General features: G+C 38.4%; 1 protein-coding gene across 3 annotated transcripts in view; it reads right to left on the reverse strand.

Annotated features, from left to right (window-relative positions):
• pald1a (phosphatase domain containing paladin 1a) overlaps positions 1 to 13,614 on the reverse strand; it is a 67,919-nt gene that overhangs the window by 45,353 nt on the left and 8,952 nt on the right. For all 3 annotated transcript variants that reach the window (XM_039650770.2, XM_089122430.1, XM_089122429.1), the window contains exons 2-4: positions 3,282 to 3,458; positions 3,069 to 3,174; positions 1,089 to 1,268 (exon numbers count right to left, since the gene is read on the reverse strand). In XM_039650770.2, the coding sequence (XP_039506704.2) occupies positions 1,089 to 1,268; positions 3,069 to 3,174; positions 3,282 to 3,458 (463 nt within the window). The remainder of the gene's footprint in view (positions 1 to 1,088; positions 1,269 to 3,068; positions 3,175 to 3,281; positions 3,459 to 13,614) is intronic.

Consider the following 13,614-nt stretch of genomic DNA (forward strand, 5'->3'; position numbering starts at 1 on the left):
TGCATGTCAATCGTGTTTCCTGAATTATATATGACGCCGGGGAAATACATAAAGCAAATGTCCCAGTGAATGCTTTATATAAATGCAATATAGTGATCAATGTTATACATATCATCCAGCTCTAAAACTTGTATAGTTTTTTGTCAGTGTTTATTTAAAAACATCCAATTATGCAGAATATATGAAGAGTTCAGATGCAAAAGCCTCTAAGTGCCATTTGAAATTTTCTTCTAAAATGATCATTTTTATCAAGCTTGTATATTTAAGTTCAGTAATTTCACTTAAATGACAATTAATAGGTAATCTTCATTGCCATTTAAGTGAACTTAAATATACAAGCTTGATAAAAATGGTCATTTTAGAAGAAAATTTCAAATGGCATTTAGAGGCTTTTGCATCTGAACTCTTCATATGACGCTAAATATTAAATTGATGAGTTGTCAATACTGACTTTAAGATGTTCATTTCCAGGCTGAAAAATTGGTTAAAAATAAACCAAAACTGTACTAATTTTTAACTATATTTAATTATTAGAGTTGTATATGATATGTATGTATGTTTATATTAGTATTTTTATTATTATTATTATTTTTTTTACTGAACTAGCTAATCATGTAAATTTTATTGTGTATAAAAGCCCTTCCAGGGACAGGAGTTGAAAATTAGCAATAGCTATAAACTTCAGTGACATTCTTGGTCTTGACACTATGTTTGTTTGCATTGTCCCTGTCAAATAAATAAATAAATACAAATAAAATAAAAAAAACAATACAGTATGATTTTACCCCTGAATTCAAGCGTATCGACACAAAATGATAACCGCAAGAATTGCATTGTTTCTCTGTTCTGTATCTTTCAGCAGCTCCTTCCCGTTTTAGATGCGTGTCACTCAAAAACACATCTAACTTGTGCAAACTATAACATTTAATTTAAAGTGTCAGTTTAATCAGCATTGCATTTACCTGAACAATCGAGCGAATCAACAACAGATTTAATCTCTAACAAATGACTTGACACACCTTATCAGCAGAATTATTTGCGCACCGCTTCCGGTTAATGGGATCGGCAGGAGGTGGACACACACTGACCTGATGGCCTTGAGCCTGAAGCCTCTGCAGGACCCGTTTGAAGCCACTCAGGGTGGGTTGGCCCATGCCGTACAGTGGGAACCCGTCTCTGATCTGCCTGAAGTTGGGCGCCCCGTGCGAGCCGGTGGTGCTGAGGACATCAGCTTTACTGAACACGTCCTGCACCATGAAGAACGAGCCCTGAGAACCACAAGATGATCAGACACGGCCGTGTCTCCGCCACTTTTTGAAACATTTCGAGGCATGCATGTAGCTAATATTAAAACTATTAAAAGCTTTCTGTTTATTTAAATAAAACAAAAAAAAAGCAACAAAAAAAAGCTAAAGAAATATTAAACTGAAATGGGGGGGAGGGGGGCAAACAAAATGGTAATATAAAACAGACAAAAGCACATAAAAATAATTTAAAAAAATAAAATATTAAAATGTTAATTAAAGCTGAAATGATAAAAAAAAAATTAGATTTTAAAAAAATGACAATTTAAAAATGTCACCTTGGTAAGTTGAAGTACTAAAAAAAAGTCCAAACTAAAAGTATTAAACCTGAAATAAAATAGATCAAACTTTAGATAAAAAAAAACCAACTTAATTAACTGAAATAAATCAAAACTTTTTTTTATAGTATTGTAAAACAGTAATAATGCACATAAAATTACAAAAAAAATAAAATAAATGAAAATAACTAAATAAAAAAAAATAGTAACCAACAGAAATAATAACGAAATAAAGCTTCATAGCAAATACGTTTGACAAAGATTTTTACACTTAATAACATGACAAAAACGCAGCTTTAACCCCAGCTTTAATAAATCGATCAGCTAAATGACGAATTACTGCTTTCTGACTTTATTGGGCTCAGGAAGAGCCTCGGATAATGAGCCGGAAGCGGAACAAAGGCGAGCGCTTGCTGTTTTCTGTTGACTCGCAGCGAAACCCATCATTGGCTCGTCAGCAAACAGAAACTAACGAGCAAACAAAGAGAGGAGCGCATGTCCCCTTCAAAGCCTTCAGAGGAAGGTGCAAACGTCTTCTGGAGACTAACGAGAGCAGTAATTAATTACTGTGTTTGCAGAGACGCGCCAAGACACATCCAGGATCTTCCTAAACCCCGGGACTCACTGGGACTTTGAAGGAAATTAACTGATATTAAGGATGGACAAAGATTACTGTGGCATGGAGAAGTAAATCATTATCAAAGCGTAATGATTACCAAAACTAACTTTTTTGTAAACCTACTTTGGGTTCGGAGAATTCATGTTTTTCCCACATTAATTACACACGTCTAGTACAATTATGTGGTTTTGTTTCATCAGTGTATACTTTACTCTTGATTTACCCCGAAAGATTGGAAGTGAACTGTGACAACATGCCCCATTGGTGGGGTTCACTCTAACATGACCGTATGATGAATTAAAACATTTTTTTTTACAATTTGTCAAGAAACACACGACAAATCAAAGCTATACATCATAGTTCAAAACATATTCATAATTAATCATTTCTGAACATTGACTCTCAGTCTTTATGACAGTTTCTACTATCAAGGTGCATTTTCAATACCGGCACTTTGTAGTAGTTACATTTAATGACAAACAGGCAAAATTTTCTCTTCACTGTATATAAAAATGTAATATATATATATATATATATATTTATAATTTTAACCATGTAATTAATCAATTTATTAATTTAATTAAAAAATAAATCAGTGATAAATAACAGTCTGTGTTATTTTAGTATCACTGCGGTACTATTATAGTTTTTATTATATGCAATTTTCATTTTCATTGATTTTTTTTTAACTTGTGTGCTTTAATTAAAAAAAAAAAATCAGTTTTGTTATTTTTTTAATATGCCTAAATAGTGTTAGTTATGTTTCCTCTGCAACTAGGTGAAATAAATAATGCACACACATATATAAATATAGTGATATATAGTGTATATTTTATTAAATATACTAATTTAATAACTTTTCCTCACCTGGACCAGATGGTGCTCCGGCATGTTGTCCGAGATCCTCCCAACTTTATAGTTTGTACGAAGAACATGATCATCGTGGATCTGAAACTCCTGCCTGCAGTTATACCTATAAACACACACACACACACACACACACACAGAGAGAGAGACTCAATCAGGGTAATTACACCGGCTCTGCAGGGACTCGTAATGGAGACGCGCTGCTGGACGTACGTGATGACCACAGGAGCCACTTTATTAGTGATGATGGATTTGCCCTTGTTGTTGTGGATGTTGAAGGAGGCGCTGCTCGCCGACCGCCTGCTGTCCGTCATCCCGTTGCCGTGGAAACTCTCATGCAGTGTGTGCTGGGGAGCAGCGCTGGCAGTCGTACCCATACTCCACTGGCAGCTGTCAATCACACACACACACGAACATGAACAGAGCAGCAGAAACAAGACAACCCTTGTGAAAACTAAAGGTGCATTGTGGGATATTTAGGACGATCTGTCGACAAATGCAATATTATAAATGCTGTTTTCAGAGGTGTATAAAGAGCTTACATAATGAACTGTTATGTTCTTATTAGCTTAGAATGAGCCGTTATCGACACACACCACAGGTCGCTTACGTCGACATGTTTCTACGGTGGCCCTGAACGGACAAACGTGTTTCGTCACTATGTTGTTCCACCTGACACACACCTGTCCGTCCTGTGTCCACCTGTAACGGGCCTCAAGAGTGCATGAAAACCTCTGCTTTATATCCAAAGAGCACACACAACTCATCATGAACGCAGTGAATAATCTCAGTCTGCACTGGTTTGTTTTCAAAGCTCACCGGATGAAGCTCTTATGCAAGTGGGGCAAACTTAAGGTGACATTCTCAGAGCATCTGCAGAAACCTGCCCTAGATGAGCTGAAAACCCACGCCAGACGATCACCCACACACACACACACTCTGAACAACAAGCCGTCAAGACCCTGTCTGCCTGTGTAACGGGCCACCGCAGGCTCACTTCTGCTCAGCATTCACACGCTTTACTCCAGCTCTGTTCCAGAAAGCCGGGGTGAACCGTCGTCAGTGTTTTTGATTATTTTAGCAACTCTCCTCAGTATCTGGGTCAAACCTGCCAACATGCAAGTATCTCATTTCTAGGGCTTAAAACATGTCAAAATAGCATGGGATTATCATTTGAGTGTGAGAGAAAAGATAAATAATTAAATAAAACAATAATAATCTGTAAAAAAAAATAAGATTATAATATTAATAAAATGTATAAATAATTAAAAGATAAGGAGAAAAAAAATCATGATAACAAAAATATATATATAAATACATAGTAAAATAAAATGAACAAAAATACAAGAATAATAATAAAATATTAAAGCTGCAAGCAGCGATGGGCGGGCCCTCGCACCTGTAGCACGTCGGGGTGTGATGCAGCCGCATTGCATATTCTGCAGCTCAGCCAGTGCCGCTGTGCATTTGCTCTGCTTCGTTAAAGGTCACTTCCTGTTGCCAGCAGGTGGCGCTATGACTGTGGGTGAATGTCTGCATGTAGATTTGTTCAGGGCAGGACTCTTGTCAAATGTGTAAAATTTCATGCAGATCTGGGCATTTACAGCCAAGTTACTACAACTTCCTGTTTAATGGCGAATCATTGACGCCACGGACACACCCGTCGACGAAAACGCGCAGATAGCACAACTTTACATCGTCAATGCCTTTAGAAGGCACAGCAGAAATGTGAAGTCGATCCGACTAAGTCCCTAGGAGGAGTTAGTTAAAGTACGTAATGAGTAAATCATCCAAAAATGTCGGTAAAATTAGAAATGGCCGATTTCCTGTTGAGTTTAGGGCATCGCTCCAAGAGACTTTTCTGTGCGTCTGGATATGTTAGTTGTACCACAAAAATTTCGTACATGTCGGTCAAACATGCGGCGGGGGCTGCTTCGTTAAAGGTCACTTCCTGTTGCCACTAGGTGGCGCTATGACTGTGGGTGAATGTCGGCATGTAGATTTGTTCAGGACGGGACTCTTGTCAAATATGTAAAATTTTGTGCAGATCTGGGCATTTACAGCCAAGTTACAACAACTTCCTGTTTCATGGCGAATCATCGACGCCACGGACACGCCCATGGACGAAAACGCACAGATAGCACAACTTTACATCGTCAATGCCTTTAGAAGGCACAGCAGAAATGTGATGTCGATCCGACTAAAGCCCTAGGAGGAGTTAGTTAAAGTACGTAATGAGTAAATCATCCAAAAATGGCGGTAAAATTAGAAATGGCTGACTTCCTGTTGAGTTTAGGGCATCGCTCCAAGAGACTTTTCTGTGCGTCTGGATATGTTAGTTGTACCACAAAAATTTCGTACATGTCGGTCAAACATGCGACGGGGGCTGCTTCGTTAAAAGTCACTTCCTCTTGCCACTAGGTGGCGCTATGAATGTGGGTGAATGTCGGCATGTAGATTTGTTCAGGGCGCGACTCTTGTCAAATGTGTAAAATTTAGTGAAGATCTGGGCATTTACAGCCAAGTTACTACAACTTCCTGTTTCATTGCGAATCATCGACGCCACGGACACGCCCATCGACGAAAACGCGCAGATAGCACAACTTTACATCGTCAATGCCTTTAGAAGGTACAGCAGAAATTTGAAGTTGATCCGACTAAATCCCTAGGAGGAGTTCGTTAAAGTACAGAGTGTGTAAATCGTCCCAAATCGGTCGCCAAATTCAAAATGGCGGACTTCCTGTCGAGTTTAGGGTATGGGTTCTTGAGGCTTTTTTGTGCGTCTGGTCATGGTAGATGTACCACAGAAATTTCGTACATGTCGGTCAAACAAGCGGCGGGGGCTGCTTCGTTAAAGGTCACTTCCTGTTGCCAGCAGGTGGCGCTATGACTGTGGGTGAATGTCGGCATGTAGATTTGTTCAGGGCGTGACTCTTGTCAAATGTGTAAAATTTCGTGCAGATCTGGGCATTTACAGCCAAGTTAGTACAACTTCCTGTTTCATGGCGAATCTTCGACGCCACGGACACGCCCATCGACGAAAACGCGCAGATAGCACAACTTTACATCGTCAATGCCTTTAGAAGGCACAGCAGAAATTTTAAGTCGATCCGACTAAATCCCTAGGAGGAGTTCGTTAAAGTACGGAGTCTGTAAATCGTCCAAAAATGGCCGCCAAATTCAAAATGGCGGACCTCCTGTCGAGTTTAGGGTATGGGTTCTTGAGGCTTTTTTGTGCGTCTTGATATGATACACGTCCCCACCAAATTTCGTGCATGTAGGTTGAACGTGGACGAGGGGCTAATTTTTTCCAATTTTCTAGGTGGCGCTAGCGTGCCATTTTGCCCCGCCCATCTGCGAAACCCACAAAATACGAAATTTTTCACCAGTCCTGACATGCGTGCCAAATTTGGTGAGTTTTTGAGCATGTTGCGGCCCCGGAAATGGCACTTACTTTGCAGAAAAAAGAAAAAAAAAAAAAAAAAAAATAACCCTAACAGTTTCAATAGGGTCCTCGCACTGTTAGTGCTCGGGCCCTAATTACTAAATAGAGTAAAAAATATATTAAATATTAAGACAGATAAATGAGGAGTTTAAGTGAGAAAACAAATACATAAACAAAATATAAGTACACTAAAAATATTTATATTTTATTATATGTATATATATATATATATATATATATATATATATATGAAGAGCCTCTAAGTGCCTCCAAGTGCCATTTGAAATTTTCTTCTAAAATTATAATTTTTATCAAGCTTGTATATTTAAGCTCAGTAATTTCACTTAAATGGCAATGAAGATTACCTATTAATTGTTATTTAAGTGAAATTACTGAACTTAAATATACAAGTTTGATAAAAATAGTCATTCTAGAACAAAATTTCAAATGGCACTTAGAGGCTTTTGCATCTGAACTCTTCATATATATATATATATATACACACTGTATATATATATATATATATATATATATATATATATATAATAAAATATAAATATGATATAATAAAATGGATATAAAAGACAAACAGATGTCAAGAAAAAAAGTGTTATACATAATATTATTGAAAAAAAAAATAATCCCGATTCATACAAAATGTATACTAATGGCCTCCTAAATAGACAGAAAAAACAGTTTGTATTTTCTAAGTTGAGTATTGAGTACAGTGAAGTCATTCCTCCATCATAACTCAGATCTCCGCACTGGATCTCACTGGAGCAGCAAACGCCGGTTCTCAAAGCGACAGAATTCCCTCAGGAAATCCAATTACTGCGGCCCATTCACAGGCAAAATATAATCCCCCAGTGTCCAGAGAGGGAAGAGCGCAGGTCACACACACACACACACACACACACACACACACACACACACACACACAGATGGGCTTTCCCAAGTTTCCCGCCTTTACATCTATTGAAATTCCACTGGTGATGTTGTGTGTGCGGAGCGCGCGGCACAAAAGGCTCTGCGTGCGACGGGAAGCGCTTGCAGCTGCAGGAAGCATCTGCGCTCGGCCAACCAGAGGAAGGATGAGGAGCGCTCGCATTCTTACGAGACGTTGAGATGTGCAGAAGTGACAATTACAGCTTCAAGGAGAACTGGGAACACTGGGATAGACAGACAGAGGCCTGATGCAGCATACAGCAGCCAAGGGAACATGCTGAACGCAAATAACTAGCGAATGATGGACATATGGAGTCAAAGTAGGGCCATATATATCTGCAAAATAAAACAATGTTTCGCAAAAAAATATATATGTTTTGCAAATAAAAAAAATGTTTTGCAAAAATATTTATGTTTTGCAAATAAAAACAAATGTTTTGCAAAAAAAAAAATATGTTTTGCAAATAAAAAAAATGTGTTGCAAATAAAAGTAGAGTATTGAGGAAAAAAAATTCTTTTTTGCAAGTAAAAAAAATAATTGCAAAAGAAAAGTTGACCAATGGGGGAAAATAAAGTGGACATATGATGAAGATGCACACACACACCCTCACTCACCACACACACCCTCACTCACCACACACACCCTCACTCACCACACACACACTCACTCAAACACACACACCCTCACTCACCACACACACCCTCACTCACCACACACACCCTCACTCAAACACACACACCCTCACTCACTCACACACACCCTCATTCACCACACACACCCTCACTCACCACACACACCCTCACTCACACACCACACACACACACTCACTCAAACACACACACCCTCACTCACCACACACACCCTCACTCACACACCACACACACTCACTCAAACACACACACCCTCACTCACCACACACACACACCCTCACCCTCACACACACCCACACACACCCTCACTCACTCTCACTCACACACTCACTCACACACACCCTCACTCACCACACACACACTCACTCAAACACACACACCCTCAATCACAACACACACACACACACACTCACTCACACCCTCACTCAAACACACACACCCTCACTCACCACACACACACACCCTCACCCTCACACACACCCTCACTCACACACACCCTCACTCACCACACACACACACTCACTCACTCAAACACACACACCCTCAATCACAACACACACACACTCACTCACACACACACACTCACTCACACCCTCACTCAAACACACACACCCTCACTCACCACACATACACACCCTCACTCAAACACACACACCCTCACTCACCACACACACACCCTAACACACACCCTCACTCACCCTCACTCAAACACACACACCCTCACTCACCACACACACACCCTAACACACACCCTCACTCACTCTCACTCACACACCCTCACACCCTCACTCAACACACACACACCCTCACTCACACACACACACCCTCACTCACCACACACACACCCTAACACACACCCTCACTCACTCTCACTCACACACCCTCACACCCTCACTCAACACACACACACCCTCACTCACCACACACACACCCTAACACACACCCTCACTCACTCTCACTCACACACCCTCACACCCTCACTCACACACACACACCCTCACTCACCACACACACACTCACTCACTCACTCAGACACACAACCAACCTCACTCACACACACACACCCTTACACCCACACCCACAAAACCTCACACACAAAACCTCACACACACACACAAAACCTCACTCACACACACACACACACACACACACCCTCACTCACTCTTTTTCTAGCTGGATGTATACGTACCCGATGTAACCTGTGGGTCGTGTGAAGGGGTTTGATAATAAAATTTGGCCGATATATTAAAGCAGATGAATATTGTATTATTTCCTTCGGCTGAGACACTTCAGATGTTCAACATGATGCTTTATGAATTGCTTAAAATATGATTGAAATCATTTCAATCGGCAAATATCACGTCCGTCATATCGGCTACATAAAATGATAAAGAGAACGTTATAGTTGTGTGTGTGCTTGGGACGCGTCTTTTCATGGTCAGGCTTTTGCTTTTCTAATCAGACTCTCAAAAAATTATTTAAAAATTTGGATTTAGAGTCATATCGGTCAAAATATCGGTTATCGGTATCGACCCAAAGTGCAAGTCTCTGAAATTCAAAACCCCAAATCTCCAGAAGAAGGTGAAATGAAATCTGAAGGGATCATGTGACTGCAGCAAACTGTAATTGTGGTGAATGAAACGCAGCTGAAAAATCCTTCTAAGACTCAAAGAAACGCAGCACCTCTTTAAACTGCACTTACACCGTATAACTACGGCTTGGGGAATGTGAAATATGATATCACATTAATAACCTGCTATTCTTTTGCAGTAGTGTGGTATTATCATGTGATACTGCTTTATTGAAAGGATAAAAAGTCATTCATCTCTGTTAGTAACCACAAAGTCAGTTTTAGGTGACACCTCACACACACACACACACACACACACACACACACACAGAGAGAGAGAGTTGCCGCCCGCCTCTACAGGAAGTACAGGGTTAGTTAACGACAACTAAAATTAAAACCAAAACCAGAAAGAAGCTAAATGAAATAAATGCTAATAAAAAAATAAAATACAAATAAATTCTCTAAAAAAAATTTTTTAGAGAATTTAAAAAAAAATGAATAATTAATAAAAAAATGAATAATTAATAAAAAAAAAAGAAAAAAATAAGAAAAAAATAATAATTAATTAATTAATAAAATCAGAATTTAAATTTAAGGCAACTATCCCCTTAAAAGGATAGTTCACTTTGAAATAATTTTTTTTATGTTTTATCTTACCTCAAGGGCATCCAAGATGTAGGTGTCTTTGTTTCCGCACTATTTTCAGGTCAAAAAGTCATATAATGGAGGTCTATGGTCACCACCTCAAAGAGCATGCTCAGAGAAGTCCAGATTAAACATGATTTAATGACTCGTAAATGTAAGTACACATCGATGGCCTAAGACACGAAACGAGCGGTTTGTGTGAGAAAACCAACAGTATTTATATCGTTTTACCTCGTGTAACCACAGCCACGTCTCGAGAGATCACTTCCAGCGCTTGTGCAGACCGAAGCGCCCGCGCCCTCAGATCACTTGGACGTGGCTGTGATTACACGAGGTAAAAACGATATAAATACTGTTGGTTTTCTCACACAAACCGCTCGTTTCGTGTCTTAGGCCATCAGTGTGTACTTACATGTACGAGTCATTAAATCATGTTTAATCTGGACTTCTCTGAGCATGCTCTTTGAGGTGGTGACCATAGACCTCCATTATATGACGTTTTGACCTAAAAATATCAAAATTGAAAATACTGCGGAAACAAAGACACCTACATCTTGGATGCCTTTGAGGGAAGATAAAACACACCAAAAATTATTTTCAAAGTGAACTATCCCTTTAAGAAGCCCAGTTACCCTGTTAAGTCGACTACACCGTGATCAATCCATAAATCAGAACACATCCATTAATCTGCGGCACATCGTTACAAACTATGTGAAGGTCAGAGTTACAAAACCATGACTTAAGACATAAAAATCCCTTCAATGGGAAACGACCCTCATACAAATGAGGATGTTTAGTGTTTTTAAGAAAAAAACATCCAAATGCATGACAGCGATGATCACATGACCACTTCACTTGGTTTATTGGGGTTTTACACTATATTATAAAGACTCTCAGCGGATCTCCATTAGCAGTGAACCGCAGTCAAACTTCCCCAGCGAGTAAGAGCAACTGCCCCGGAAAAACTAACTTCCTCACTCAATTTCCTGTTGCAACACCGCGGGGATGTGCATGTTACCTCACGATGGTAATACTGTGGTCCTGAACAATTCGCATGTTCACATACTGTGACATTTACGGGGTAAATGAGATCTCAGTGAATAGAGTATAGTTAAAATGAAATTAAAATCACTGTGTTGAACCACAAATATACATTCATATTTAACGCAGAATACCTCTTCACTCTCAGAAAAATGTACAAAAGCTGTCACTGGGGCTGTACCTTTTCAAAAGTTAAACTTTTGTCCATTTTAGGTGCTAATAAGTACATTTCAGGAGCTAATTTTAGGTCCCAATATGTAGATTTTAGGTGCTAATATGTACATTTTAGGTGCTAATAAGTACATTTTACGGGTTAATATGTACATTTTAAGTGCTAATATGTACATTTTAGGTGATAATGTGTACATTTTAAGTGTTAATATGTACATTCCAGGAGCTAATATATCCATTTTAGGTCATAATATGTACATTTCAGGAGCTAATATGTCCATTTTAGATCCTAATATGTACATTTTAGGTGCTAATATGTACATTTTAAGTGCTAATATGTACATTTTAGGTGGTTATATGTACATTTTAAGTGTTAATGTGTACATTTCAGGAGCTAATATATCCATTTTAGGTCCTAATATGTACATTTTAAGTGCTAATATGTACATTTTAGGTGCTAATATATACATTTCAGGTCCTAATATGTGCATTTTAAGTGTTAATATGTACATTTCAGGAGCTAATATATACATTTTAGGTCCTAATATGTACATTTTAAGTGCTAATATGTACATTAAGTGTTAATATGTACACTTTAAGTGTTAATGTGTACATTTCAGGAGCTAATATGTCCATTTTAGGTCCTAATATGTGCATTTTAAGTGTTAATATGTACATTTCAGGAGCTAATATGTCCATTTTAGGTGCTAAAGTGTACCACTAAGGTACCAATATGCAGCCTTTGGGTACAAAAGTGTACCTTTTGAAAAACAATTTCTGAGAGTGTTGAAATAACACTAAAAAATAAATGCATATCCACAGGAACCATAATAAAGTATAGCATATAAACACTATGATGCGTTCGTAAATAAAAAACAACACACTTTACTGGAGTTGGTGTTTGTCTGAGACAAAACAGGCTGTATGGTTGCTGCAGGAAAAATTATGCATCATCTCTTTCTCTCTCACACATACACACACACACACACACACACACACAGAGAGAGAGAGAGAGATCAGAAATAGCACATAATTACAGTTATTTTGAACAGAGCTCAGCCCAAAATGAAAACACAGCCTCGCCATACATATCAACACAGGAGTTGTTTGTCGTCTTAATGTGCATCTGGAAACTCAATATTATAGGATAACATTTTATCATGTATATATGGATTTTGGCATATCTATAACTATTATATATAAAAAGACCCCATCTTAATGGCTAGAATCTGCATTTGCTGTGGGTTGTGGATTGTGGGATGGTAGTAAACAGACAGACAGGCTTCATTCCTGCTTGAATCCCGTGGAAAACCCATCATATGACTGACGGCACGCTCACGATCAGACCACAGCACTGAGAAAGACATTACTGAAACGGCATTTAGCATTTAATTTCCCGATAATTACTCCAAACCAAAACATCGAGCAGTGAGAGCGGGTCGGCCACATGATTTCATCTCGGCATCTATTTCATAAAAATACATCTCATAGAGAAACGCAAGACACACACAAATAACACACACACATGCATGGATTTATCTCGAAATATAGACTCAGACGGCACGCTACTCTATTAATGTACTTTAATATTAAAAAAAAAAAAAACATAATATAACAATTATTTTGAAAGGAACATGTAAACACATACATGCATACATGAAAAGCTTAAAAAGGTATATTCCTAAAGAAATATTTGCTTTTAAAGTGGTGTTTTGAGTCTAAAAAAAAAAGTGAATTATTATGAATATTATATAAAAATATTTAATAAATAAATAAAATTGCACAGACCCTAAAACACCATTACTCATTTTGGCAATCATTTTCAGCTTTGTAGCCAAACTATTTGCATGACTAATATAAAAGATTGAGAAGATATTACTTAAAAAACATAATCTGGCAAATCAATGTGGTGTAACCGACAGGAACTCGTTTTTGTTGTCATCCTCAAGAAAACCATAAAGCAGGAAATGACATCACAGAGAAGACCCCTGTACACCCTCATGAGCGAGTCAAGGCCAACTAAAACCTGCTTGAAAATAGTTTTAAGCTTAAATCCCCATGTTATATTACATACATAT

The sequence above is a fragment of the Pimephales promelas genome, chromosome 17 (genome assembly GCF_988280905.1).
Source record: "Pimephales promelas chromosome 17, fPimPro1.hap1.1, whole genome shotgun sequence".
Classification (NCBI taxonomy): Eukaryota; Metazoa; Chordata; class Actinopteri; order Cypriniformes; family Leuciscidae; genus Pimephales; species Pimephales promelas.